The 27166-nt window shown below is 36.1% G+C and overlaps 1 protein-coding gene across 4 annotated transcripts; it reads right to left on the reverse strand.

The window, feature by feature from the left end:
- Positions 1 to 530: 530 nt before the first annotated feature.
- On the reverse strand, positions 531 to 20433 carry coq3 (coenzyme Q3 methyltransferase). Of its 4 annotated transcripts, XM_069887136.1 has the most exons (9): positions 19789 to 20427; positions 14126 to 14149; positions 12756 to 12798; positions 12161 to 12216; positions 11935 to 12072; positions 10349 to 10448; positions 9382 to 9624; positions 8693 to 8852; positions 531 to 1388 (listed from the first exon to the last, which is right to left on the reverse strand). In XM_069887136.1, exons 1-9 carry the CDS (start codon positions 20007 to 20009, stop codon positions 1180 to 1182), a joined length of 1194 nt encoding a protein of 397 aa, XP_069743237.1. In that variant the 5' UTR covers positions 20010 to 20427; the 3' UTR covers positions 531 to 1179. The 4 variants fall into 4 exon arrangements, 3 of the variants coding, with proteins under 3 accessions (XP_069743237.1, XP_069743236.1, XP_069743238.1); XR_011340663.1 differs by lacking the exons at positions 12756 to 12798; positions 14126 to 14149 and adding an exon at positions 8276 to 8560 and having other exon boundaries at positions 1303 to 1388; positions 19789 to 20433; XM_069887135.1 differs by lacking the exons at positions 12756 to 12798; positions 14126 to 14149.
- Positions 20434 to 27166: the final 6733 nt, after the last annotated feature.

Below are 27166 nucleotides of genomic sequence, written 5' to 3' on the forward strand. Positions count from 1 at the left end.
AAGACAGATGTTGTCCAAGTCTGGTCACTGGGAAATGCGGAATTTGCTGCTGGTGTACTTCTAAAAGTCTATTCAGAAGCCTGCTGCAGAAATAGATCAGATGGAAGCTTCAGAGTACAGTTTAGGACTTTTCCCCCCCCCTCTTCCTTCATGTTTTAATGTCCTCACAGAATAAGTTATTAATGATAAATAATAACAGACATGCAGTCTGAAATAATTTTTAAACTCATATGTTCTTGGGAAAGTTCTAACAAGCTTGCCTTAGCAACTTCACTTTAAAATAGACCTTATTGGCAATGATGTGCAACATCATCTTATTACTGTGCTGTTGGTGAGCACCATTTCTGGACCCACTCAAAATGATACTTCACTGTCTTGATGTCTATTTGTGCAATGCTGCAGAGTAAAACAGATCTATGCAATAAACCATATGTTTTAGCTAACAGCATTTTTGAAAATGATCAAACATAAATGTAAGAATTTCAATAAATCAAAATTCCACACAAAAATGAAGAACATACCAAAACAGATTAAAGCTCATTGTTTAATGTTAAAATAATCCCTGTAACCTTGATAAATTTGACATACAAACATAATTTTGAGATTTATTTTTTTAAATCAGATCAGTTCTGGGAATAACCATTATAAAGGGAGGAAGAAATTAAAAGAAATACATTAATAAAGACCAAAATGACTGAGGAAGTGACAGAATAAATCCAAAGGAACCATCTGGATTTTAAGTAAAAACTTTGAAAAAAAGTACTTCAAAAGTCATGCACACAAGAAACTGTAGTTGCTGGAATCTAGAGCAATAAGTAAAATGCTGGAGGAACTCAGCGGGTCAAGCAGAATCTATGGATGGAAATGGGATCCTGAAGCAGGATTTTGACCAGAAACAATTATTCTTTTCCCCTCTGTGAATGCTGCATGACCCACTGAGTTTCTCCAGAGTTTGTTGTATGTCAGAAGTCATATTGAAAGACCATATTTCAAAAATAATTTGCATTGCCTACTTTGGTTTGTGAAAATATCAGTCTGTATACCTAATAGGTTTAAATGTTATTTGTCCATGTAAAATACCTTTCTGCAGCTTCAAAAAGGTTTCTACACTTGATGTAGATGTACATGTGTTTTACTCCAGAAGCATTGCTGAGGGACAATTGAATTTAATAGTTCCTTCTATAATTTGTCTGTGGAGCAACTAGTAGTCTCTGATTGGTTGGAACCATTATCTTTCCTGTTGCTTCTTTCGGAGACAAAATCTGATTGCTCTATTTTACCTTTTCTTGCATGCAGTGCATAATTTACACTACAATTACTAATCCAATTCCAGGAGCCAAATAAGGGATTAAACAGGATTCCATTGATCGTCTCTACTGTGAATCCACCTGAAATGGCAAACAACAATAAGTAAAACATTTTTAAATGTCTCTTTAATTACACTACAAATATTACAGCTATCATAGAATATGAACATTACTGCAATTTTTCATGCAACATTGGATAAAATATCACTACTGTAAATCATCAATGAATTGTTTCCGTTGCTGAACAAACATGGGGGTGGGGGGGGAAAAACGGGAGGTCACGTGATGCTCCAGGGTTAGGGCACGGAACCTAAACTTCTTGGGAAAACTATAAAAAAATTAGGTTAAGCAATGTTTTAAGTGATTAAAAGCTGCTTAAATAAATTTACATACCTACACAACACTATCAGACATGTCTCCAAATTTTTTTAAAAAAAAGCTGCTGTTGCCTTACCTGGAGCCCATTGCAACGAGAAGAAAAGAAAAGGGGCCTACCATCGGAGAAAAGCAGGGGAGCTAGTGCTTGGGCTGCTCCCGTGATGAGTGATTCTCTTGAGGGCCCCTCTTTCATCTTTGCTCTCTCACAGTGACGGAAAGATGGCATAAAGAAAGAGGAAACAAGAAGCAACACGACATGCATGTGCAAACAACGGAGGCCTTCAGCAACGCTGACAGAAGACTTGGGCTCATAGACATTGGGTAGTAAAGAGGGTGAAGATCCAGAAGGAGAAAATTAAGCAGAGGAGGTAAAGAGAAAAAAAATAGAACTGTAGCAACTAGATTTAAAACCAAGGCTAAGGATTATATCTAATAATGAACTGGGCAAATGTAAAGGGAGAAATAAATAAAGTATTGAGGATGCTAATAAAAAGAAGAAAAAAATTAACTAAGTTAGAAGGTTCAATTAAAAGAATGCAAGAAGACATGCAGCTCGTAGAGGATAGAGTAACTATAGTAGAAGATACTATTACTGCTTTAACTATGGAGAATAAGAAATTACAGCAAAAAGTGGATGTATTGGAAAATGTTAGGAGAAACAATATTAAGATTGTGAGTCTCAAAGAAGGTGTAGAAAAGCAAGATATGGCTGGGTTTCGCCTGAATGGCTTCCTGAAACGCTGGGTGCAGAGAATTTCGAACGTCCTATAGAGATTGAAAGAGCACCCAGGGCTCTCAGATCCAAAACGTCTCCAACTCAAAATCCACACTCAATACTAATTAAATTCCTTTGGTTCCAAGTTAAAGAGAAGATTTCATCTTTGGTAGTAGCAAAGGTGAGATTGACAAGAGGCCCACTTGAGAATGAAGGTGTTAAAGTTTTGTTTTACCCTGAAATAAGTGCAGACGTATTAAAAAGAAGAAAATTCAACCCAGTTAAAAAGATTTTATGGGAGAAAAGATACAGGTTTGTTCTGCATCATCTAGCAACTTTGAAAATTTTTGGTGAAAGAAACAAGTTTTTTTTGAGCTATGTGGAAACTGAGAAGTTTGTACAAAATCTTCCAATTGTTCAGAGGGTATGAAGATTTGTGAATGTTTTAATTTTGATGGGCTAAATCTTTTGGCAGTTTGTTACTATGAGATGTAAATTAAAAATCTTATATTGACCATTTATCTCTTTATAATTTTTTTTAAATCTCTATTTTTTCCCCAATGTGTTGTATGTTTTCTCTTTTTATTAAGTTTAGTTTTGAGATTTAAAAGAGTGAAAGTAAAAGTACCAGGAGGGTTGGGGAGAGTAGGTGGTGCTAACTTCTATTGTATCATTTGGGTAGTTGTGACTGATCATGGCCCATAGAGGGAACTAATGATGTATTATATTATTGGGGCGGGGGGGGGGGGGGGTGATTTTCTTGGTTTATATATAGTTATATATTTTGTTATAAGCATATTTCACACTGGGTTTGAGAGTTATGGGAGGAAGATTTTTAGAAAGAGTTAATGAGCAGTATGAGTAATACAGTTAAATTTGTAAATTACAATGATAATGGGTTAAACAGGTCAATGAAGAGGAAAAGAGTATTAACAGGTCTTGAGAAGATGGGTGTAGATATAGCTTTTTTGCAAGAAACTCACTTAATTGATAAAGAACATTTAGAGTTAAAGAGAGATTGGGTTGGATGTATGCTAGCTTTTTTTTATATAAACACAGGCAAGAGGAGTGGCTATTTTGGTTAAAAAGAATATTCTAATTTAAATACAAAGTTTTGTGACAGATCCTGCTGGAAGATATGTAATGGCACATTGTCAAACATTTTCAGAATTACAGACGCTTCTTAATCTGTATGCACCAAATGTAGATGATGAGAGATTTATTCAAGATACCTTTCTGAGTGCCATCTTTGGATTCCCAAAACCAAATCAGATATCCATGTAATAGCTAAACATTTCTTAGATACAGCTAAAGCTAAATGTAAAAATTCAATATAAAACATAGTCAATCTTAATTTTAAACCAACATTTTAATATTTCCTAATAAAAATAACATTGGATCAAACAGAAGTTTAACTTTTAATACTTTTTCCAAAAATAATTTAATGTATTCATAAAGTCTTGAATTTAGGACAGATCCAAATTGAATGAAGAAAAGTGCCTATCTCTTTACCACACCAAAAACATAAGTCTGAAGAAATGAAACCTTGCATCCGTCAATAATACATAATTTATGAGACAAATATCATTTTTTAATGAAAGTATGAAGCCCATATTTGAAAATGGTTGGTTTGAAGCTATGAGCTCTCAATCCATTCCGGAGATAATTTTTGGTTCCATGCTATATTCTTAGGGAGTAGTTTAGCGGAAGGAGGGAAGGGATTAGTGGGGAGGGGAAGGGAGGTAGGGTTTTTTTTTTGTTATATGATTCACATATATTTTTCTATATATGAACTTTATCAGACTTTGATGTAATTGTGGTTTTAAATTTTTAAAATAAAGTATTTAAAAAAAGATACTTTTCTGAATTTAGCAGAAGTGCAGAATAATATTTTTATAGGAGAAGATTTTAATTTTAGTTTTCACCTAACTTTAGACAGAACTACTGGAGGAACAGTAAGAACTAAAGTAGCAAAAGCAACTTTGGTTTTAATGAGAGATTTAAACTTGATAGAAACTTGGAGAAGACGACACCCAAGATAAAGTAACTCCTCTTTTTATTCAAATAGACATAACTCTTATTCGAGAATTGGTTATTTTTAATATCTGCACAAATTCAAGGGTGGATATTGGATGCTGAATATAAAATGAGGATATTATCGAATAATTCACCTTTGTTAATGACTATTACAATGCCAGACAAGGGAAGAAAAAAAAAATCAGTATATAGATGAAGAGCGAACTCAACATCATTAAAAAGGAAAGATATTTGTGATTTTATTCAAAAGCAAATTCAGTTATCCTGTGATGCAAGTTTGAATTCAGTGAATGATAAATTTGTAATATGGAATGCTTTGAAAGCTTATCTGAGAGGGCAAATTATAAGATTCACTACTGAAATTAAGAAGGACTATATGAAAGAAATAGATTAATGGGTGCAATAAATAAAAATATTGGAAAAAGATATTCAGAAGTGAAGCTCAGAAGGTAGGCAACTGATTAAGGGTGAACAAGCACATAAAATATTTGCAGGGCACTTGAAATCTGAACAGGCCTCAAGAACAATTAATGCAATTAAGAATGACTTGAATGTGATTAGTTATAAACCTTGAGTAATAAATGAAACTTTTAAAAACTTCTGAACTATATAGCTCAGAATCTTTAAAAGACCATAATAAAATTGATAGATACTTATCGAGGATAAATTTATCCATACTAAACTTAGAAGAGCAATTAGAAATAAATGTACAATTCACAGAATTAGAGGTAATGAGAGCAATAAGTTCATTACAAAATAATAGATCTTTGAGGAAGGATGGTTTTCCACCTGAACTTTGTAAGGAATTTAAAGTTGAATTAATTCCTATATTTATGGAAATGTTAGATAAAGCATCAACATCTTACACTCTTCCAGATTCTTTTTCAACAGCAATAATTATTGTGATACCAAAAAAAGACAGAGGTCCTTTGAAACCCTCATCTTATAGGCCAAATTTTCTTACTGAATGCAGCTTATAATACTGGCTAAAATATTGGCAAACAGTCAATAAATTAGGAGTGACTTAGAAATTAAAGGATTCAAGGTTGGTCATGAGGAATACAAAATTAGTTTATTTGCAGACAACGTTTTGATTTATTTGACTGAAACAGAGACCTCTTTATGTAAATTACATTTAAATTTGGAAGAATATGGAAAGATTTCAGGTTAGAGTAAATTGGTATAAAAGTGAAGTTAATGCCCCTTACACAAGGTGATTATACTCTTTGTTGAAGAAATACTCAATTAAAATGGCCAGAAGAGGGAATTAAATATTTAGACATTCAGATAGACAATAAATTAAATAATCTATAATAAATTGAATTTTTTATCATTACTTAAAAAAGTTGAAGAAGATTTGAAAAAGTTGACTACTTTTCCAACAACATTGGTAATTTGAGTAAATTGTATTAAGATGAATATCTTTTTGTGGATACAATTTTTTTTCCCAAACTTTACCCATATTGTTACCACAAAAATTTTTACAAGAAGTAAATAAATATATAGATTTCTTTGGAAAGGTAAAATGTCAAGAATATCACTAGAAAAGCTAACAGGGAGGTTTGCAACTTCCTAACTTTAAGGATTATTATCAAGTAGCTCAATTGAGGTTTCTTACTTCCTTATTTGAGGGATGGGTCAAAATAGAGATGGACAAAATGGGGGAGAAGTCAGCAGACAAATTCATTTATAAACGGTATTCAAAATTAATAACTGGTGTGAAGGAGGCATCTTTGCTTAAGCATAGGAATAAAAGGAAGTACATCACCTAAAAACACCATTGATTCAAAATAATCTTATAGCTTTGACTAAAGAAAAACCATTTTTAAATATTTGGTTTCACAATGGTATTAAAGATGTGGAAGATGGTTATGAACAAGGTCAACTGATATTATTCCAACAGTTAGAAATAAATATGGAATTACTTGAAATACACTTTTTTGACATCTTCAATTAAGAGGAAAAAGTAGATCCATCAATGTATTTATTAGGTTGTAGTGAGTTGGAGGTTCTTATCAGGAAAGGTTACAACTAAGAAATTTATTTCAGCAATATATCATTTATTTCAAACAGGTAATATTAAAAAGGGAATATAAAAATCTAGACAGAAATGGGAGGTTGATTTAAATATCACAATTGATGAGAAAAGATGGGCAGAACTCTGTCAAGATTGTATGATATCATAAATGTTATAGTTTAGTTCAATATAATTATTTACATCAATTATACTTAACACCACAAAAATTGCACAAAATGAAATCAGACTTATCAAATAAGTGTTTCAGATGTGGTGAAGAAATAAGAAACTTTTTACACTCTACTTGGTCATGTTCTAAAGTTAAACTTTTTGGATGGATTTAGGAAAGTTTTTAGAACAGATTATTGGTATTGTTATTTCACAAATCCAGATTTATTTTTGTTGGGGAATAGAAAAGGAACAGGACTTGAATTAAAACTATAATTTTACCAAGTTAAATTTATTAAAAATAGCTTTAGCAGTGGCAAAGAAGTGTATTGCAGTGACTAGGAAATCAGATTTCATTTGGGTTTGGAAAGATGGCACTAGGATAAATATGTAAAAAATGTACTTCTGGCCTCTTGCAACCTTTAATAATCTTCTTCCCCAAAGTCATTTAATATAAATACTATAAGATCCCAGTGAGTGATCTGATCCTTTATGCAATCCAGATTAGTATCATTTTCTCTTTATATTTTTCTTTTTTCTTTAAATAATTTGTTTATATAACTACATATTCCATCTTTTATCATTATAACTTTTATAGTTGGAGGGTAAGAGGAGATTTTCCTGCACCAGCTGTCCAAAGTTATCTGACTCTTGTTCACTAAGGAAGACTTCAATTACTTCAGGAAAGTCACAGCCCGGGTGAATGTGCTCTGGAGAGCGAAGAAAGAAAAAGGTGTCTTGGTGGAACAGATTGCTAGGCCCGGTGCACAGCCAGCAACAAGGCCACAGCAAATACAGAGGCAAGTGGACCCCCCCACCCAACCCAACAGAATTGATACTATCACCAACGATGTGGTGCGGGTTTCCAGGAAATGCCACAGCCAACTGTCGTTAATGGCTGCGGTGATTGCCCAATGTGACCCACCCTCCTCCAGGTGTGGGACTCTGTCAGGAAGGTGCTTCCTCGTTGACACCAGTGCTGAAATAAGTGCCCCCCACCCACCCTTGGCCTACAACACCCGGACCGTGCCCAGCACTAAGATAAGTGAACAGCACCACCATATGAACATTCAGCACCATCGCTGTCCCCCTCTGCTTTGGCAGCAACCGATTCACATGGGCATTCACAATTGCAGCTGTGGTGCAACCGCTCCGGGGAGCAGACTTACTGTGAGCCCACTGACTACTGGTGGACCTTAAAGGGCGGCCACTTCTGCATGCCAAAACGTTTCAAACCACACCCTTGGGGAAAGACAAGTTACCTCCCCCCACCTCAACTCCATTATGCTAACTAACAATGCATTCATGTGGATCCTTGCAGAGTTCCCTTCAATTGTGGCACCAGTTTTCCACTGCCGAGTTGAAGCACGGGGTAAGGCACCACATCATCACTGTGGTCCCCTTTCTCCACACCAGGGTGTGCTGCCTTCCCCACCCCCAAGGGAGAGTTTTTAAAAAATGGAAGAGATGGGGTTAGTGCAGCATTCTGACAACCCCTGGGCCTCTCCCCTACACATGGCACAAAAGGCAGCAGGAGGGTGGAGGCATGTGGTGACTATCGCCGCCTCAACAAAGCCACCACACTTGACAAGTACCCCAAATTGCACATCCAAGACTTTACCACTAACTTACAAGGTGTTTTCAAAAGTTTACCTCATCAGGGGGTATCATCAGATCCCGGTCCATCCCTAAAACCCAGATGAACACCTGCACAGCTAGAAATGACGAGCAATGGCGGGAATGCCAGCCAATCAGAGATTAGCATTACCATGACATCACTTCTGTCATCAGCAGTGGGGAGAGAATATAAGCAAAGCTGCCAGTGCAATATATCAGTCTTCTATTTCGACTCCTCATGTGCGTGTCTTCTTTCTACACCTCGCAGTAGCATGCATGCTACACTTTTTTCAGCCAAACCATGCTTGTGTTGGGTGATTACTTGAAATAAAGAAAATGAATAATATTTCCCTCAACCATCAACATACCCATGGTAAAATGCATTAAAATATATCCATCCTTTTCACTAACAAATAATTTCCAAAATAAAATTAATAATTCCTGTTTACTCACTGGATGCCAGAAATCTTTCCAGCTCTTCAGGGCTGATGAACTTCTCCCATTCATGTGTCCCACTTGGTACAATTCTTAACACATGTTCAGCTGCCACAATGGCAAATGCATAGGACAGGAATGTTTTGTTAATTGTTGTTATGAAAAATGACCCTTCAGGCTATTTGAAAGAGAAAAAATTATTTTAGGCTTCACATACACAGTACACTATACAAACATAAATCATGTATTTAACCAATTTTACCCCAGGACAACAGATAGAATTTTGGTTGATCCTGTCATTAAATTGTAAAAAAAAACAAGATTTTAAAAGCCTTCTGGTTTACAATAGAATGTTAGAGTCAGTTTACTATCTAGAATGCATCCCCTATGCATAATCTACTAAAATGTACCATAATGGCAGAACTCAAAAGCATCCAGTCCATAAATTGCATAGAATTATACAGTTCATTATACTTTGATAATGAACACCAAAATTCAAGCAAAATATTTATATATAGATTTAAACCAAATCCAAGGCTTACCTTTTCCTAATGCACATATTGATGAACATGACACAATTACATTATAAAATTACAATGTTTCTAGGCAATGTCATCATCCTTCATAAGTGTGGCATTAACAGTTATAGACACATTTTATGAATGATTATAAATTCAACTGGATTTTGTTTTTTCAATAAATCTTACCTTTAATACTTGTGCAGCACACTGAATAAATGTTCCTAAGTCATTAACATGCTCTACAACTTCAGAAGCTACAACAGCGTCAAACATATTTGTTGCTTTTACTGTCATTTCTTCCAGAGAGCAGGCAGTGTATTCTACTTGTGCTTTCAGCACTGGATCAAATGATTGATGCAGTTTTGCTGTTCTGATATTATCTTCCACAGGATCAATTCCAACAACCACTGCTCCAAGTCGACCTAGTGGCTAAGCAAAAAAGGAAAATCATCAACTGCCTACAAACCAAAGCTCCAGCTAAACTAGTCGAGGTTTCTCAAGGGAGTAAAACTGATCAAAATTGTCACTAAGAATTGAGGGTCAAGTTAAGAGATTTATTGAGACTGAAATGTGTACCATATGTGTCAGTAAAAGCATGAGATGGGTTTGAAATACTGAAGAGAGACTTGGACTGTTGTGTAGGTTAGTAAGCAACCAAGGACATTTTTATTAAAAAAAACGTATGTATTATGTAGCCCAATGGATTGAGCCTCTTTCTTCCATCGTGTTCATTCTTGTGTTTTGAATTGCAATATTTTTTTGTGATTTATGTCCAAAAATGTAAATGAAAAATTGGCACTTGGTGAAGCATTGTGAAATTTTGTGAGCTATTCTCTGCATATATTTCTCTTAACATAAAATATAATTGTTTTACTCTGTTTATCTTGTGCTTTAATACTTTCTAAATTATTAACATTTTTCTTCAGTATCTTCCTTTTTACACTCTGCAATGTGCTCTTACTCTTTTACTTTTTACTTCTGTATGCATATTGGAGTTGACTTGCTGGACTGCTCACAAAACAAATTGCTCTCACTGTACCAGGTTTAACATGACAATAAATTTGAGCTAGTAACTAATGATATCAGTAACATGTTCTCTAATCTAAACATAGACAATGAATTGGTTCATCACTATCACAAGCTTTTATTGTACCTCACTTAGTAGACCACCTCCACAACCAACGTCTAAAATTCGGAGACCATGAAGGGGATATCCCAAGTGGATTTTTTCACTGTACATCAACAATGTATCTCTAAAAAAAAAATCAGAAAACAAAATTAGCACATTTTTCTCCAGAAAGCATCTTCAAACTACATCAACTGAAAAAATGGAGTATGCTGTTTCAAATTCTTCCCATAGATCATCCATGGGTAAAAATTTAGAGATTATAAAATTGCCAGCATCAATTATAATTGACCAAGTTCAGTCAAAAATAAAACCCATTCATATCAATACTTCATTAAATAATAGCTGCCACTAACAACAGGCTCTACTTAGAAGTTTAATAGCTTAGTGGTTAGAGCACTTTTTTTTTCACATTTTTGTGAGGGGTGCTTGACAAAGTGGCAACTCTGTCTTCCTTATGGTAGACAAAGTTAAAAAATTTCATGTATATTATATTCTAAATGTAGTATTACGTGGCAATAATGGAACTCTTACCTTACCCATTTTTAAAAAAACTGTCAAGGGTTTATATTTTTTAAAATAAAATCAAGACTAAACACTCCTGGTACATTACAGGAGACAACAAAACTAGAACAATATTGGTAATTTAGATCTGGTATGAATTCAGACCATCTTAAAAATTCAGATTCTTATAAGGTTAAATTAAAAATAACGTTGAAAGTAAATCTACAGCTTTCTTTTTCCCCCAGCTGGGATATCTAGACATTGAATTACAATCTCAAGTGACACACCTAGAGAGAGATTTAAGACTCAGATGAAGAGAAATCTTTCACTCAGAGAAGAGATATTTGAAATTTGCTATTATGAAAGACTGTGGAAGTGCAATTGATGAGTGGGACAGATACATTTCTAGATGTAGAAGCTGTCAAGAAATTTGCTGATAGACAGGGAATAAGCAAGTTTGCCCAGGTGAATGACCAACTTCAGGTCCAATTTTTTATCTTTTCCTTCTTTTGGTGAGGAATTGCTACAAATAATTAGCAAACACAAAAGTGCCAGACACTCAGCAGGTCATGTACCATCTTTAGAAAGCAAAAGGAAATGTTTCGGGCCTGAGCCCTTCATCAAAATATGTCAAGGATTCAGTTCGAAGAGTTAGTTATATCTCTTTGCTTCTTTATAGATGCTGTGTGACTTACTGAGTTTCTGCAGCACTTTTATGTGTTTCACCACAACCACAGCATTTGTAGACTTTCCGTTTTAACTACAATAAGCAAAAATTGTGTGCTTATTGGGTTCAGAGCAAGGCACTGGCTAGGTTTTGGGATTTGTATGTAGTGTAAAAGGAATAAAATACAATTTTAGAAACTCGTCCACTGAACTAATAAATGTTAAGCAATCAAAGCAGATAACCATAACACTATTAGAGATAATTGTTTATATTTATTTTGTGAAGTCTTTTGTTTAAGGCTCCATGAAAGACCAGCAAGCATTAACCATGGTTTTCTTTACTGAGTGCCTTTTGACACAAATACTTTTTGCAAGACATAATTAAGCAATCACTTTCTCAGAGCCACCATAATATAAACTATGAATGGGAAGGTTACAATTACCGGATAAAAGGAACACGAAGATCATTCAAGGCATGTAATGCTGCAAATTCTCCATTTCTATCCCACCATTTTTGCGACAAGGCCTGAAACTTTTTCATTTCACCAGATTCCACTGTTGTCGTTGATGTGCTGTACATTCTAATGAAACAGAAATGAATTATAATGGTTCTCAGAATTTCTTTAAATGTAACATTGTCTTTCTATCAAATTGGTATGTCAAAATTGCCTGAAGTGCAGTTTTTTTTGTTGCAAAATCTTCCAAGAGCTCTTCAGGTTGGCTTTCTGTAAAAGTGACAGGAATTCTTATGAAGTTAACATAGATAAAAATTAATTTAGACAGTAACATTTCTCATTTAAAAAAAATCAAAATACAAAATATAATTTTGAAAATGAAAAATATTTGTTTAATAACTAAAATTATGAAGGTGCACAAAATTATGATGGGTATAGAGTGAATTCAAGTGGGCTTTTTCCACTGAGGTTAGGTGAGATACATACTGGAGGACATGGGTTAAGGGTGAAAGGAGAGAAGTTTAGGGAGTACATTGGGGGAACTTCTTCACACAGAGAGTGGTGGAAGTGTGAAATGAGCTGCTATCTGAAACAGTGAATGCAGGCTCAATTTTAACATTTAAGAAACATTTGGCCAGGTACATGGATGGGAGGGGTATGGACCGACATGCACTGGGTGCAGGTCAGTGGAACGAGACAAAATAATGGTTCAGCACAGACTAGGACTGAAGAGTCTGTTTCTGTGCTTTAATGTTCTATGGTTCAAAAAGTTGTAGGCAGTGCTCCGCAATATGCTACATACCTCTTACCTCTATCTCTGCCCAGGAGATACAACAGTATGTATGTTGGTTCCTTCAAATCCGTTGAGAAAAGACAAATAATGACCATATTAGCTGCTATATCATTGACCTACCTTGCATCACAAATTAAAGTAATGATGCTCCGTGATGACAAGTATTTGCTTCCATTTGATTTTTTTTTAATCCAAAAAATAAGCAGTCTGTGCCTGCATGCAGCAAAAAAACTGCCACAATTTCCAGGCACGGACTAATAAGGGGCAGGTGAGATATAATGCCCATTTCGAACAAGAAAGAGTACACCAACGCCCCGTAACAATTAGTAATCTGCTGAATTTGACTAGATTATCACATAAATCCTGCTGCTACAAAAGCAGGTCAGAGCTGAGTATTCAACAGAGAGCGACTCCTTAGTGTTTTTTTTAAATTATCTATAAATATCAAGTGTGCAATAGAATAGCCTTGACTTGACAAGATGATTGCACCTCCTGAATAAGTTTCACTTTCACACAGGACTCAAAACTCTAGCATTACAGCTCAATCCGAAATGGAGCATAAGAAAGAGATATATAGTCCGATAGAAATAGCAATCTCTTCATCAATGTCAGCAAAATGAAGAAGCTGGTGTTTGATTTCAGTAACTAGAGAGGAGCACACATCCCAGGATAAAGCAGCAGTGCTTTGGTTCACATGGTGCAGGGTTCCAAGTTCTAGTACATAATCCCCAAAAAAAATCTATCGTGGATTAATCACATTGCTGTTACAACCAAGATTGTGCACCAGAAACTCTACTTTCTAAAAAGCCTGAGGAAGTTCAGTATGTCCCCAAGATCTCTTACCAACCTTTACAGGTGCACCATAGAAACTAACCTGTCTAAATGCATCACAGGCTGGGACGTGAATTCCTCTCCCCAAATACTACAAGAAACTCCAGAGTAAATACAGCTCATGCCATAATAAAAATCAACTTCCCATTGATCGAATCTGTTTATTACTCTCATAGTCTTAGGAGAGCTGCTTATATATTAAAGGACTCATCCTAACCCAGTCATACTTTCTCCTTCTCCCTTCTGTTAGAGAGAAGATATACTCGCTTGAGAACAAGAACCTACATTATTCATGTACAGTTTCTTTCCTGATGTTGTCAGATTCTTTTTTTAATTTTTTATTTATAAATTTTAAAACCTCAATAATAGTTAAATGACATTCAATCCCAGAAATTATTTTGAAAATTATACATGTGGTATATATCATCCCACCCCGCCAACCCACCCTCCCACCTCCCATCCCTAAAAAGAAAGAAAAAAAAGAGAAAAGAGAAAGAAAAAAACAGAATGTGAAGAAAATAAAACATTTATACAATAAAATCTATTGGAGATTACCAAGAAGTGATGTCTTCAGAGAATCTATTAAAACATGCAAACCAATATTTTGTAAATATGGGCACCATATTTTCCAAAAACATATTTACCTTGCACATTATAAGTAATCTTCTCTAATGGTACACAAATGTGAAGTTCTGCATGCCATATTTCCATACCTAAATTTATTTCTAACTTCCATGATATTGTGATACATTTCCTAGAAACTGCTAAAGCAATTAACACAAATTCAATTTGATAGATGTTTAATTTTAATTTTTGCCTTATAGCCTTAATATTATTCAATAAAAATAACATTGGATCCTGTGGGAATTTAAGCCCATAATTTGTTCCAAAAAATTACCTACCCCTAACCAAAATTGTCTAACATTAGAACATTGCCAAGTTAAAATCTCAGATCTACACCTAAAACATAAAACTGATATGGCAGGATTTAATCTAAGTAATTTTTGTGGTGTCAAATATTATATTTTACATTTAATTATATTTTACATTTTAAAAATTATATTTTACATTTATAATTTTAGTCATATTGTTCTTACACAACTCCATCCAGTCCTCTTCATTTATTTGTGGGTGTAATCTTAATCTTGCAACCTAATTTTTGGGGCTTTAGTTTGAAGCAAGTTATATATTACAGAAATAAATTTATTTACAGTAGTGTTACAAATCAGTAATTCTAATTCACTTTGATTAGGTAATGTCAAAGTAAGACCTATTTTGCTAGATAAAAAAAGTTTTAACTTGATAATAACAAAATAAAGTATTATTAGGTTCATTAAATTTTTCCTTCATTCGTTCAAATGTTATAAATTTCCCATCCTCCAAACAATCTTCAATCTTCTTAATACCCTTCCACCTCCAAATTCTCAAAAATTGGTTATTCATTGAAAAAGGAATAAGCCTATTTTGACATAGAGGCATTTTCCTAGATATTAAACTTTTCATGCCAATTTAATTATCAATATTATTCTACAACTCAATCAAATGTTTCAAAATAGGTGATTCCCTACTTCTAAGTAACAATTTAGAATTCCATTTATAAATAAAATCCTGGAAATTCATATCCCTTATTGCATTAAATTCTATAAAAACCCAAGCTAGAATATTATCTAAACTAAACAGAACATTTATAAATCTCAAATTTTCTGCTTTATAATAATTTTTAAAATGAGGAAGACACAAGTCCCCTAATTCATACTTCCAAGTCAATTTTTCCAAAGAAACCCATGGCATTTGATCTTTCCATAAAAATTTCCTAACTGCTGTATTTAAATCCTTTAAAAAAATTGAAAGAATTGGAATAAGATATTGAATTCTAGAAAAAAAACACATTCATTTTAACACAATTCACTCTGCCAACTAAAGTAATAGGTAAATTATACCACTTCTTTAAATCTGCATCAATTCTATTAAGCAAAGATAGATAATTCAATTTATATAATTTTTTTAAATCATTATCAATTCTAATACCTAAATATTTAATACCTATGTCTGGCCACCTAAATTTAGTAACCATTTTACAATCTGTATAATCACCCATGCTAAGGGCATAATCTCTCTTTTTCCCCAATTAACTTTATATACTGAAGCTTTCCCATAGACTTTCAATCTAACCTGTAGTTCAGACAAAGAATTTATAGGATCAATTAAATAAACCAAAACATTGTCAGGAAACAAATTAATTTTATATTCTTCCTGGTTCACTTTAATTCCTTTAATCATAGAATCTTGTCTTATAAATTCAACTAAAATAAAGAAAGCCAGAGACAAAGGCAATGTCAACTTGATCCAGTTAATAGAAGAGGCAGCTATTTGTCCATTAGTAATAACTTATGCTTACGGATTTTTATATAAAGGTTTAACCCAATTTATAAACATAGAACCAATACTAAACTTCTCTAGTACTTTAAAGAAAAAATTCCATTCTAATCTATCAAAATCATTTTCCGCATCCAGAATACTGCTACACTACGATCCCCTCTTTTTTTGAATTAAACTAATTAATCTTGCAATATTATCAGATGAATATAATTTGTAATAAATCTTGTTTGATCCATATGAATTAAATTAGGTAAACATTTAGATAATCTATTTGCTAAAATTTTTGCAACAATTTTATAATCCATATTTAACAAAGATATTGGACAATAAGATGCAGGATTCAACAAGACTTTATCTTTCTTTGGTATAACTTTAATTATTGCTGTTGAAAAAGATATTAAAAGAAACAGAGATATTAAAAGATCCTTAAATTTCTTACAAAATTCAGACAGAAACCATCTTCTCCTGGAGATTTATCATTCAGTAATGAATGAAGCACTTCATTAATTTCTCTGATCTTGATATGTCAAACTGGACAGATTTATCTGAGATAAAAATTTATCAATCTTAACTTCATCTCCAGTATATTCTGATCTATACAAATCAGAATTAAAAAACTTTAAATACATCATTAACTTCTCTAGGATTATAAAATAATTATCTTTGAATTTTTCCTGACAGCATTAATTATTCTAGACTATTGTTCTGTTTTTAACTGCGAAGCTAAAACTTTATGAGCTCTTTCTCCTAATCCATAATACCTTTGCTTATTTCTATCAATCAATTTTTCAGTCCTGTATGCCTGGATCATATTAAAAGGAATTTTTTTCTGTATTAATTCCTTTCTTTTCTCGTTTGTAGGTTTTTTCTGTAATAAATTTTCCAAATCCTGTATTTCTCTTTCTAACTGATCAACCTCTTTCATATATTATTTCTTAATTTTTGATGTAAAACCTATTGCATGTCCTCTCAATAAGGCTTTAAATCATCCCATACAATCAATTTATTGAAAACAGAATTAGAATTTAATTCTAAAAACTCCTGAATATGCTTTCTTATAAAAATTACAAAAATCTGTCCTCTTTAACAATGTTGAATTTAATCGCTATGTAGAAACCATTTGTTCCTTTTACAAAAACAAATATATAATTAAAAGTGGCGAATGATCAGATAAAATTCTAGCCTTGTAATCCACATTCATAACATTTCCTTGCAATTGCGCCAAAATTAAAAATAAATCTATCGTATAATAAGAATCATGTCTATGAGAATAAAAAGAATGTTCCTTTCATTAGGATTTAATCTCCTCTAAATATCTATTAAGTTAAAACCTTTCATTACTTTCAAAATTGCCATGTTATCAGACTCTTAAATGGATCTCATACTGGCAAAAGAGGATGCCCCATGCACTATCTTTTATATCCATACTTTTCTCTATTCCCTGCAGTGTGCTTTTGTGCTTTCTCCATACTCTGCATGGTTTGACTACTCCAAGATCATAGGTAATACTGTTAAACTCCTCCCTACACTTAATTTGTCAATTAATTATTATTGCACTACTTGTACTAGGAGTTGGATACCACACAAAATTAACCTTCTTTCTGCTTTATCTCTGACAAATAAACAACTCAATTCAATAATCACCACTGGTTCAAACTCTTTTTAAGCACTTGACAAGAATACCTTCATTACAAAGAACACAGTAGTTCAAATAGCAGTTCATCATTCCCTTTTCAAGAGAACTTTGAGAAGGTAGTAGTCAATTTGTCAGTATCATGTCCAATGAATGAGGTAAAAGTAAAATCTCATTCATGATGCAATTACATTGGGGAAAAATTATCCAATCTATGTAGTGGCAGGTAGCATTTTCATTGGGTATCAGATGGCAGTATAATGAATTCAAGAGATGACCCAGTGCAATTCAGAAGGGGTGCTTCACCTTATATTCAATTCTACATCTCCTTTACCTATTCATGTAATTTTGGATTCAATGTGTCTTTTCAATAGGCCTGGAAATTTTCCCGGGAACCCTCCCGTGAACCTGCAATGTGAAAAGGTCAGCCCTGGAATTTTAAACAGGTCTGCTGCCCTACCTCGTAGGTAGGACTGCGGCCCCAGAAAACTTTACCGGACCACCTTCGACCTGTGGTGTGAAGAGCCAGATGGTCAAGCAGGGAAGCCTCATGACATCAGCACTTGCATGCCAAGTCATATAGCCAATTACAATTAAAATTAAAAGATACTTACCACCTGATAGCAGTCACTTTGGACATCGTGACGGCAGCACGACGGGGGATGAATAACAGTCCTCATTAACCATAATCCCTCACACAGCTGTATTCCACAAAGTGGTTCCAGCTGCATGAGGAATTATGGGAAACAAAGTCGGCCATTCATCACGTGACGTGCCGAAGCGCGGGGGGGTGGGTGTCGGGCAATGGGCAGCCGATTGAGGGGAGAGAGTGAGTGATCGATGGATGGGAGGGTGAACTTCCTGTGGTGATATGTTTCCTCCATTGTATATAGTTATTGTTGACTATATGTGGAGTTGGCCTGCCCACTGATGACTCATACCCTATGACTCCTCCCCTGTGGTCTTGGGTCATAAAGGTTGAGCCACCTCTCCCTTCTCTCCATATCGATACCTGGATCCGGGCCAGCAAGGTTCTTCTGTTTATGAAACCCTATAGTTCCCTCAGCTTAGTCTTTGTGGTTACTGATAGTGCACTACACTTTCATAACGCGTCATCGGTTGGGGAACCCCCCCCCCCCCAAAATTGTCAGGGAGGGCAAATTCCCAGGTATTTAAACCACAGTGTGAAAGGCCTGGGAGGTCCTGAATTCCCGGGAATTTCACTGGGACTAAGTAGGGTCACCGTTCCCCTGTGGCGTGAAAACTGCTAATGAGATAGTTTTTCACCTGATGACAAAACGTTCATAAATAAAAGAGCTATTTCACCAATCTCATGACTGCAGCAGCTTCAATAAATTGGTCATAAATTTTCCTGACAAAACAGGGCAAGTCATCAGAGGTCAAGTATCCCAAGATTGTGAACGTCTCTATATACATTTTGTTTTAAATCCTTCAGACTATTTTGATTTACCTTTACTACCAAGTGGTTTGGGGGTTTATAACAGTCTAAATCTCTCTCTTAGATTTTTTCGACAACTTCAAAGCATACTTGACACTGTCTGCACCTATGATCTCTTTTGTTCCGTTTCAAGGGCTTTGAAGGCGATTATTTTCTTCAGGGGCTATGACAAGGCGAAAGCAGCTGCTGGAACATAGAGTAGGCGAGATCATGAATAAATCATCCCACTGACATTGCTTGGGACTCACAAGAAACGCCTCAGGGGGGAAGGGGGGGGAAGGGGGGAAGGGGGGGAAGGGGGGGAAAGGGGGGAAGGGGGGGAAGGGGGGGAAAGGGGGGGAAGGGGGGGAAGGGGGGGAAAGGGGGGGAGGGGGGGAGAGGGGGGGGAAGGGGGGAGGGGGGAGAGGGGGGGGAAGGGGGGGAGAGGGGGGGAAGGGGGGGAGAGGGGGGGAAGGGGGGGAGAGGGGGGGAAGGGGGGGAGAGGGTGGGGGAAGGGGGGGGAGAGGGGGGGAAGGGGGGAGAGGGGGGAGGAAGGGGGGAGAGGGGGGAGGAAGGGGGGGAAGGGGGGGAGAGGGGGGAGGGGGGGAAGGGGGGGAGAGGGGGGAGGGGGGAGGGGGGGAAGGGGGGGAGAGGGGGGAGGGGGGGAAGGGGGGAAGGGGGGAGGGGGGGAAGGGGGGAGAGGGGGAAGGGGGGAGAGGGGGGAAGGGAAGGAGGGGAGGGGGGGGCTTTCAGGTCAGCCTTTCTCACCTGTGGGCGTCCGCGAAGCTGGCCGGACTCGGCGCATTGCTGCAACCACTGGCTCTCGGGGCCTCTCGCTCCCCGAGCACGCCTGGGCCCGTGGCCGCTGGCGGTCGGACAGCCGCCCAGGTCCAGCGCGCTGCCCGGACCGCCCCGAGAGGGCGCGTGGCGCCGCGGCCGCTCCTCCGACTGAGAAGCCGCCGCAACAGCAGCACGGTGCGCATTGCCATGGCTGGGGCAGCAGGTCCCACTCTGGCACCATCCGGCGGAACCGCAGGCGCCCGACAATTCGGGCCGGTTGCTGTTCGTCGACGACATGCACCGTTCTTTATTCCGTTTAAACGAGGCAAATGTCTTGCTCTAATTACTTCAAAAGACACGCGCAACTTTTGAAGTAATATACCAAGATAGATAGGAGCAGAGTGAGGCCGTTCGGCCTATCGCGTCGACCCGTCATTCCATCAAGGCTGATCTACAACCCCATTGTGATCCTTTACAACCCCATTCTCTGGCCTTGACCCCATAACCCTTGATTCCCTTCCTAATCAAGAACCTATCTACAAAAAGGCACTTTCTAGAATCTTTCTCACCAGTCTTAGTATTATATGGTCAGGATAACGTGAACTATTTTGTATCTGCTTAAGAATACACCCTTCTCACTGCAGTAATGGTAGTGCACCACTGTGGGGCGTATGAGTGTAAACGGTCTCCTGAGATGGTGGCAGACATCAGTAAGTAAACTTTCTTCTGTTATTTGAATCTTGCATCTCTAAGTTATTTAAGAAGCCTCCCAAGTAACACAGACATAACATGGTGGCAACACTATAAGAGAACAGGATTAAAGGCATACAAATTATTGTAAGTGTGAGAAACAGAAGTACCTTCACAGAATTTGCTCGAGACAAAAATTGAGAACAAAGAACATTTATTTCAACAACAATGCAAAGTTGGATGATTCCCCTTACCCTGGGAATACACACATACACTGGGGCTCACCCAACTTTTATACAGTTGATTTCAGTATAGAAGTACCCTCCCCCTTACATTCTTCTGCCTCCTGGATGAGTATGGCATTAGGCAATCCTGTCTGCCTACATGCTTTTTCTGTGAACTTGGAGGACCAGGGGGTATCCTGTCGGCGTCCCATCATGTCATTGTCCTTATTCACACCTTCCCAACTCTCAGGGCTTACTAACTTCTTATATGCAGAACTTGCTAATTCTGTCGAAGGCTAGAAGACCCTTATCTTATTCTGACTAACTTTACTTCCTACATTCTATTATCTTATCCTTATCCTATTCATACTGGCTTTATTCATTACACATATATCCATACTAGTTTTCTTCATCTTTCATATTTTCATATTAGTTTTACTCATCTCTCACAATAGTCACTGAAATACTAAGGAAGAAGAGAGAGAGAAAAAAAATACTGAAAAAAATGGCTGGAGCTCCAGCAGTTCACCCAATGATGGACTGGGAGGTTGAAGACATTGTTGAATTGTTCAAAAAAATTCAGCAGAAGTGCAATTTAGCATTCAAAAGCTATTTTAAAAATGCAACACCAGAGGAGAAAGTCAGTTTTATACTTCTCCGGACAGGGGAGCAAGGCCTAGAGCAAGGGGAGCTTACAGAGGTGGAAAAAATTGATTCCAAGCAGATATTTGCAAAGTTTACTTCTCAGCTTGAACCCAGGTCTAATCATAGAATTAAGCACTATGAATTTCAAGGCTTAATGCAAGAGACTGATGAAACTGTTAATAACTTCCTCGCAAGACTAAAAATTGTTGCTGCAAAATGCAGATTTAAGGATATAGATCAAGATCAGTTGATCAACTAATATGGGGGAGTGCCCATCCCAAAGGGAAAAAAATCTCTGATAGGGAAGGATAGCTTGAAGCTGGACAAAGCCAGAGCCTTTGAAGCCATGAGGATGCAAATGAAATCGCTATCTATACAGACCCACCCACAGCAAAGAGAAAGAAGGGTTGATGTTATAAAGAACACAATCAGAGAAGTGCAAACCCCCCCCCCCCATCCCAGACCTGCAGGAAGTGCGGCAGGCAAAACCCTTTCAATTACCAAAACAAATGCCCTGCATATGGTTCTGAATGTAGAGCCTGTGGTAGAGAAAAGCACTGGGTGAAGATGTGCAAGTCTGGTACAAAGGAAAAAAAGACAAGAACAAGATCCACCACATAAAAGGAAACAACAATGAGGACTCCAACACCCAGATACTGGACATAAAATCCATACACCTTCACGAGATGTCAGGTGAGATGAAAGAAGGAAGCGAGTTGCACACAAGGATCCAAATACAGAGGAGAAGCCAGAATATTTAATCTAAAGTTGAAGCTGGATACTGGATCACAAAGCAATATCTTTCCATTCAGACTCTACCGCCAGATGTTCCCAGAGAATATAATAAAAGGATATCCAAAAGACGGTGGATTGGAAACAGCAAATGTCACATTAACGGCCTATGGTGGACCCATGATCAAGCAGCTAGGGAGAGCTAAGATCAATGGCTGCCATAAGGGAAAGAACATCCTCTGTACGTTTTACATGGTAGATGCAGATGGACCAGCAATTCTAAGTCTGGATAGCTGCCAGGAGTAGCAATTGAACTCTTGTCAATTATGAGATCCAGATCAAGAAGATATCCAAAAGGATCAGGCCATGGGACACAGTGGGAGCAGACTTGTTCACCAAGAATCAAGAGTGGTATTTAATAGTAGCCTGTTAATGTTAATGTTTCCATTCGTTACAAGGGTGAAAGACCTGAGAGCGTCAACAATCACCTCAGAATTAAACAACACCCAAAGGAAAAGGAATATTCATATTATTCGGGTAGACATAAAACATATTCAAGGATAGACCTATTCCTGTTATCAGCCCACATTCAAGGGAGAGTTAGGAAAACGGAATATAAAGCTAGACTATTATCGGACCACTCACCCCTGTTATTGGCAAAAGAGCTAGAGGACATCCCACCAAGAATGTATAGATGGAGATTAAACACCATGCTACTTAAAAGACAGGATTTTAGAGAATTCATTGAACGACAAATTAAAATGTACTTTGAAATAAATACGGAATCAGTGAAAGATAAGTTTATACTATGGGACGCAATGAAAGCGTTCATCAGAGGGCAAATAATAAGTTATGTAACTAAGATGAAGAAGGACTACAATCGGGAAACAGAACAGTTGGAAAGGGAAATAACAAATATAGAAAAAGAATTAGCAATAAAGGAAGATACAACTAAAAGAAGAGAATTGGCAGATAAAAAAAATATGAAACACTACAAACATATAAGGTGGAGAAGAACATAATGAAGACAAAACAGAAATATTATGAGCTAGGAGAAAAAACGCACAAAATTCTAGCGTGGCAGCTTAAGACAGAATAAACTAAAAGAATGGTATTGGCATTAAGGAAAAAGGACAAGCAAATTACATATAATCCAACGGAGATCAATGAAAACTTCAGGGAATTCTACGAGCAACTATATCAAACTGAACACGAAGGGAAAGAAGACAAAATAGATGAATTTCTAACTAAAATTGAACTACTGAAATTACAAACAGAGGAGCAAAATAAATTAATAAAACCATTTGAAATAGAAGAATTACAGGAGATAATAAAAAAACTACCGAACAATAAAACACCAAGAGAGGATGGATTCCCAATAGAATTCTATAAAACATTTAAAGACTTATTAATTCCTCCCCTTCTGGAAGTAATCAACCAGATTGATAAAACACAAAGCATACCAGATTCATGCAAAACAGCAATAATTACAGTAATACCAAAGACAGGGAAAGATCCACTTGCACCAGCATCATATAGACCAATATCTTTACTTAACACAGATTATAAGATAATAGCTAAATTATTAGCAAACAGATTAGCCGACTATGTACCAAAAATAGTAAATCTAGACCAAACTGGACTTATTTAAAAAAGACGAACAACAGACAATATCTGTAAATTTATTAAATTAATTCATGCAGTAGAAGGAAATAAAACTCCAACAGTAGCGGTTGCTTTAGATGCAGAGAAGGCCTTTGACAGAGTAGAATGGAATTATTTATTCAAAGTACTACAAAAATTCAGCCTACCAGAGAAATATATTAATTGGATTAAAGCATTATATAAGGGGACATTGGCGAAAGTGACAGTAAATGGATATATATCAAAACAATTTAACTTAAGCAGATCAACAAGGCAGGGATGTCCACTATCTCCCTCACTGTTCGTGTTAGCTATAGAACCACTAGCAGAACTGATAAGAACAGAAAATAAAATAAAAGGGATAAAAATAAAAGAGAAGGAATATAAAATCAGTCTATTTGCAGATGATGTTATAATATACTTAACAGAACCAGAAATATCAATAAAATAATTACATAGGAAATTGAAGGAATATGGAGAAGTGTCAGGGCACAAGATCAACGCAAATAAAAGTGAAGCAATGCCAATGAATAATGCGGAAAGTTTAAGAAAGAATCGCCATTTAGATGGCAAACGCAAGCAATGCAATACCTAGGTATACGACTAAATAAAAACCTCGGACATCTATATAAACTCAATTACCATCCATTAATGAAAAAATTACAAGACGACTTAGAGCATTGGAAAGACTTACCACTAACACTAATAGGAAGGATAAACTGTATTAAAATGAACATTTTCCTAAGGATATAATACCTATTTCAGTCATTACCAATACGCCTAACAGAGAAATTCTTCAAGGAGTTAAAGAAAATAATAAGGAAATTTTTATGGAAAGGGGGGAAACCGAGGATAGCACTAGATAAATTAACAGAATGGTACAAACAAGGAGGCTTACAACTACCAAACTTTAAAAATTATTATCGAGCCGCTCAATTAAGATACCTATCAGATTTTTATCAAACAAGGGAAAAACCAGATTGGACCAGATTAGAACTAGATAAAATAGGGGAGAAGATACCTGAACATATACTATATAAATGGGATGAAAAATTGGTACAACGTAGGAATTCACCAGTATTGCATCATCTGCTCAACATTTGGAAGAAGATTCATGTAGAAAGGAATAAAACAAATTACCAACTACCAAAACTAATATTGACGCAAAATCAGCTAATCCCTTTTACAATAGATAAGGGGTCAAAAGAATAGAAAATTGTTTTTCGGGAAATAAATTATTATCCTTTGAACAAATGAAGATAAATATAATATAACTCACGATACAATGTTTGCATACTACCAACTGAAAACCTACTTGAAGGACAAATTGGGAAACAGTCTGAGGTTACCAGAAGGAAGCAATTTTGAATATGTGATTACAGACACAATGATAATCAAAAAATTTGTAACAAACATGTACATCAAACTGCAAGAAAAGGAGAATGAGGAAACAAATGGTAAACCTAAACAAAAATGGGAACAAGATCTAAACATAAAGATAAAGAATGAAACATGGGAGAAACTATGCTCCGGAACTATGAGAAATACAATAAACATGAGGTTACGCATGATACAATATAACTGGTTACACAGGCTATACATCACACCTCAAAAGTTAAATAAATGGGACCCAACAGTATCAGACAGATGTTTTCACTGTAAAAAGGAAATGGGAACAACAATTCATGCAATTTGGACATGTGAGAAAGTGGAAAAATTTTGGGAAGATCTAAACCAGATATTAAATAAAATCACAAAAAGCAATATACCAAAAACCCCGAGATCTTCCTCCTAAGTAATATAAGAAACAAAGAATTTGGACTCGATTTGGATGGAGCACAAAAAAGATTTGTTATGATAGCCCTAGCTGTAGCAAAAAAATGTATTATGTCAACCTGGAAATTAGAAGACAACTTGAGAATACAATAATGGTATATAGAAATGAATAAATGTATTCCATTAGAAAAAAATAACATATAATTTAAGAAATAACATTACAATATTTGAACAAATATGGGAGCCAGACATGAAACACAATAGAGAAATCCTATCATGGACTTCCACCACCTAAAATGACAGAAGGAGAAGACAACGAAAAGAACTGACTCGGTAAAATTTCTTGTTTATTTTTATTAAGTGACAACATTGTTTAACGGGTTTAATGTATCTTATAGATTGAACTTTATATAAATGGGGAAGGGAGTGAGGGAGGGAGGGAAGAGAGGGGGTAAAAAGGGGGAGAAAATGACACTGTATATATTTAAGAAGAAAAATGTCTGTATGTATCTTGGTCAATATGGTTTATAGTGTGAAAAATTTAAAAAATTTTTTTTTAAAAACTATCACCTCAGAATTGAGAGCGCTCTTTGCTGAACAAGTTATACCCAAGCAAGTAATATGTGACAATGAACACAGTTCATGTCACAAGAATTCAGAAAGCTAGGTGCAGAGTATGGGTTTGTTATCACTGCATCATCCCCATACTATCCCAAAGGACATGGGTTCATTGAAAGACAAGTGCAAACTGTGAAACACACGCTAGTTAAGTGTCACAAAACAAAAGAAGACCCACACCTCACTCTTCTATCATTACGAGCAACACCATTAAGGGTTGACATGAAGTCCCTGGGAGAACTTCTAAATGGCAGGAGATATAAAACAACTCTGCCAAGCAAAATACACCCTTCAGTAGACCAGGAGGAAACCATCAGAAGACTGGCTGATAAACAACACAAGAAGGATGCCAACATTATAACAAACATGCATAAACATTGCCAGAACTCTTCAGAGGGCATCATGTCCATATTCAAGAGCTGATGTTGAAAACATGGACCCCAGCAAAGTTCATCAGAGAAACTAAAGCACCAAGATCATACAGTGTCGAGATAGATTCTGGCAATCAGCGGAGGAGGAACAGAATTCACATCTGGCTGACACAAGATGTGATGAAGCAGAAAACTTTAATACCAGAAAAGCCTGAAACACCAATATCAAGTGAAGAGACCACAACCACTAATACCAAAACATCACAGCAGTTATCAGGTGAAACACAGCAAGCTACATCACCCACACATAAAATCATATCTCTACTAAACATACATTTTACCAAAGATCGAATTTGATAATAAAGAAATAAAGAGTTCTTATCAATACCAAAATCTTCCCTCATCTGATTAAAAGATAAAAAACTTACCCTCTTTAAAACAATCTCCCAAATTTTTCACACCTTTAAATCTCCAATGCAATAAACTTTGATTATGTATTGAAAAAGAAACAAGTTGATTATTATCTTCTTTGGCTTGGCTTCGCGGACAAAGATTTATGAAGGGGTAATGTCCATGTCAGCTGCAGGCTCGTTTGTGGCTGACAAGTCCGATGCGGGACAGGCAGACACAGTTGCAGTGGTTGCAAGGGAAAATTGGTAGGTTGGG

Source organism: Narcine bancroftii, chromosome 6, assembly GCF_036971445.1.
Source record: "Narcine bancroftii isolate sNarBan1 chromosome 6, sNarBan1.hap1, whole genome shotgun sequence".
Lineage (NCBI taxonomy): Eukaryota > Metazoa > Chordata > Chondrichthyes > Torpediniformes > Narcinidae > Narcine > Narcine bancroftii.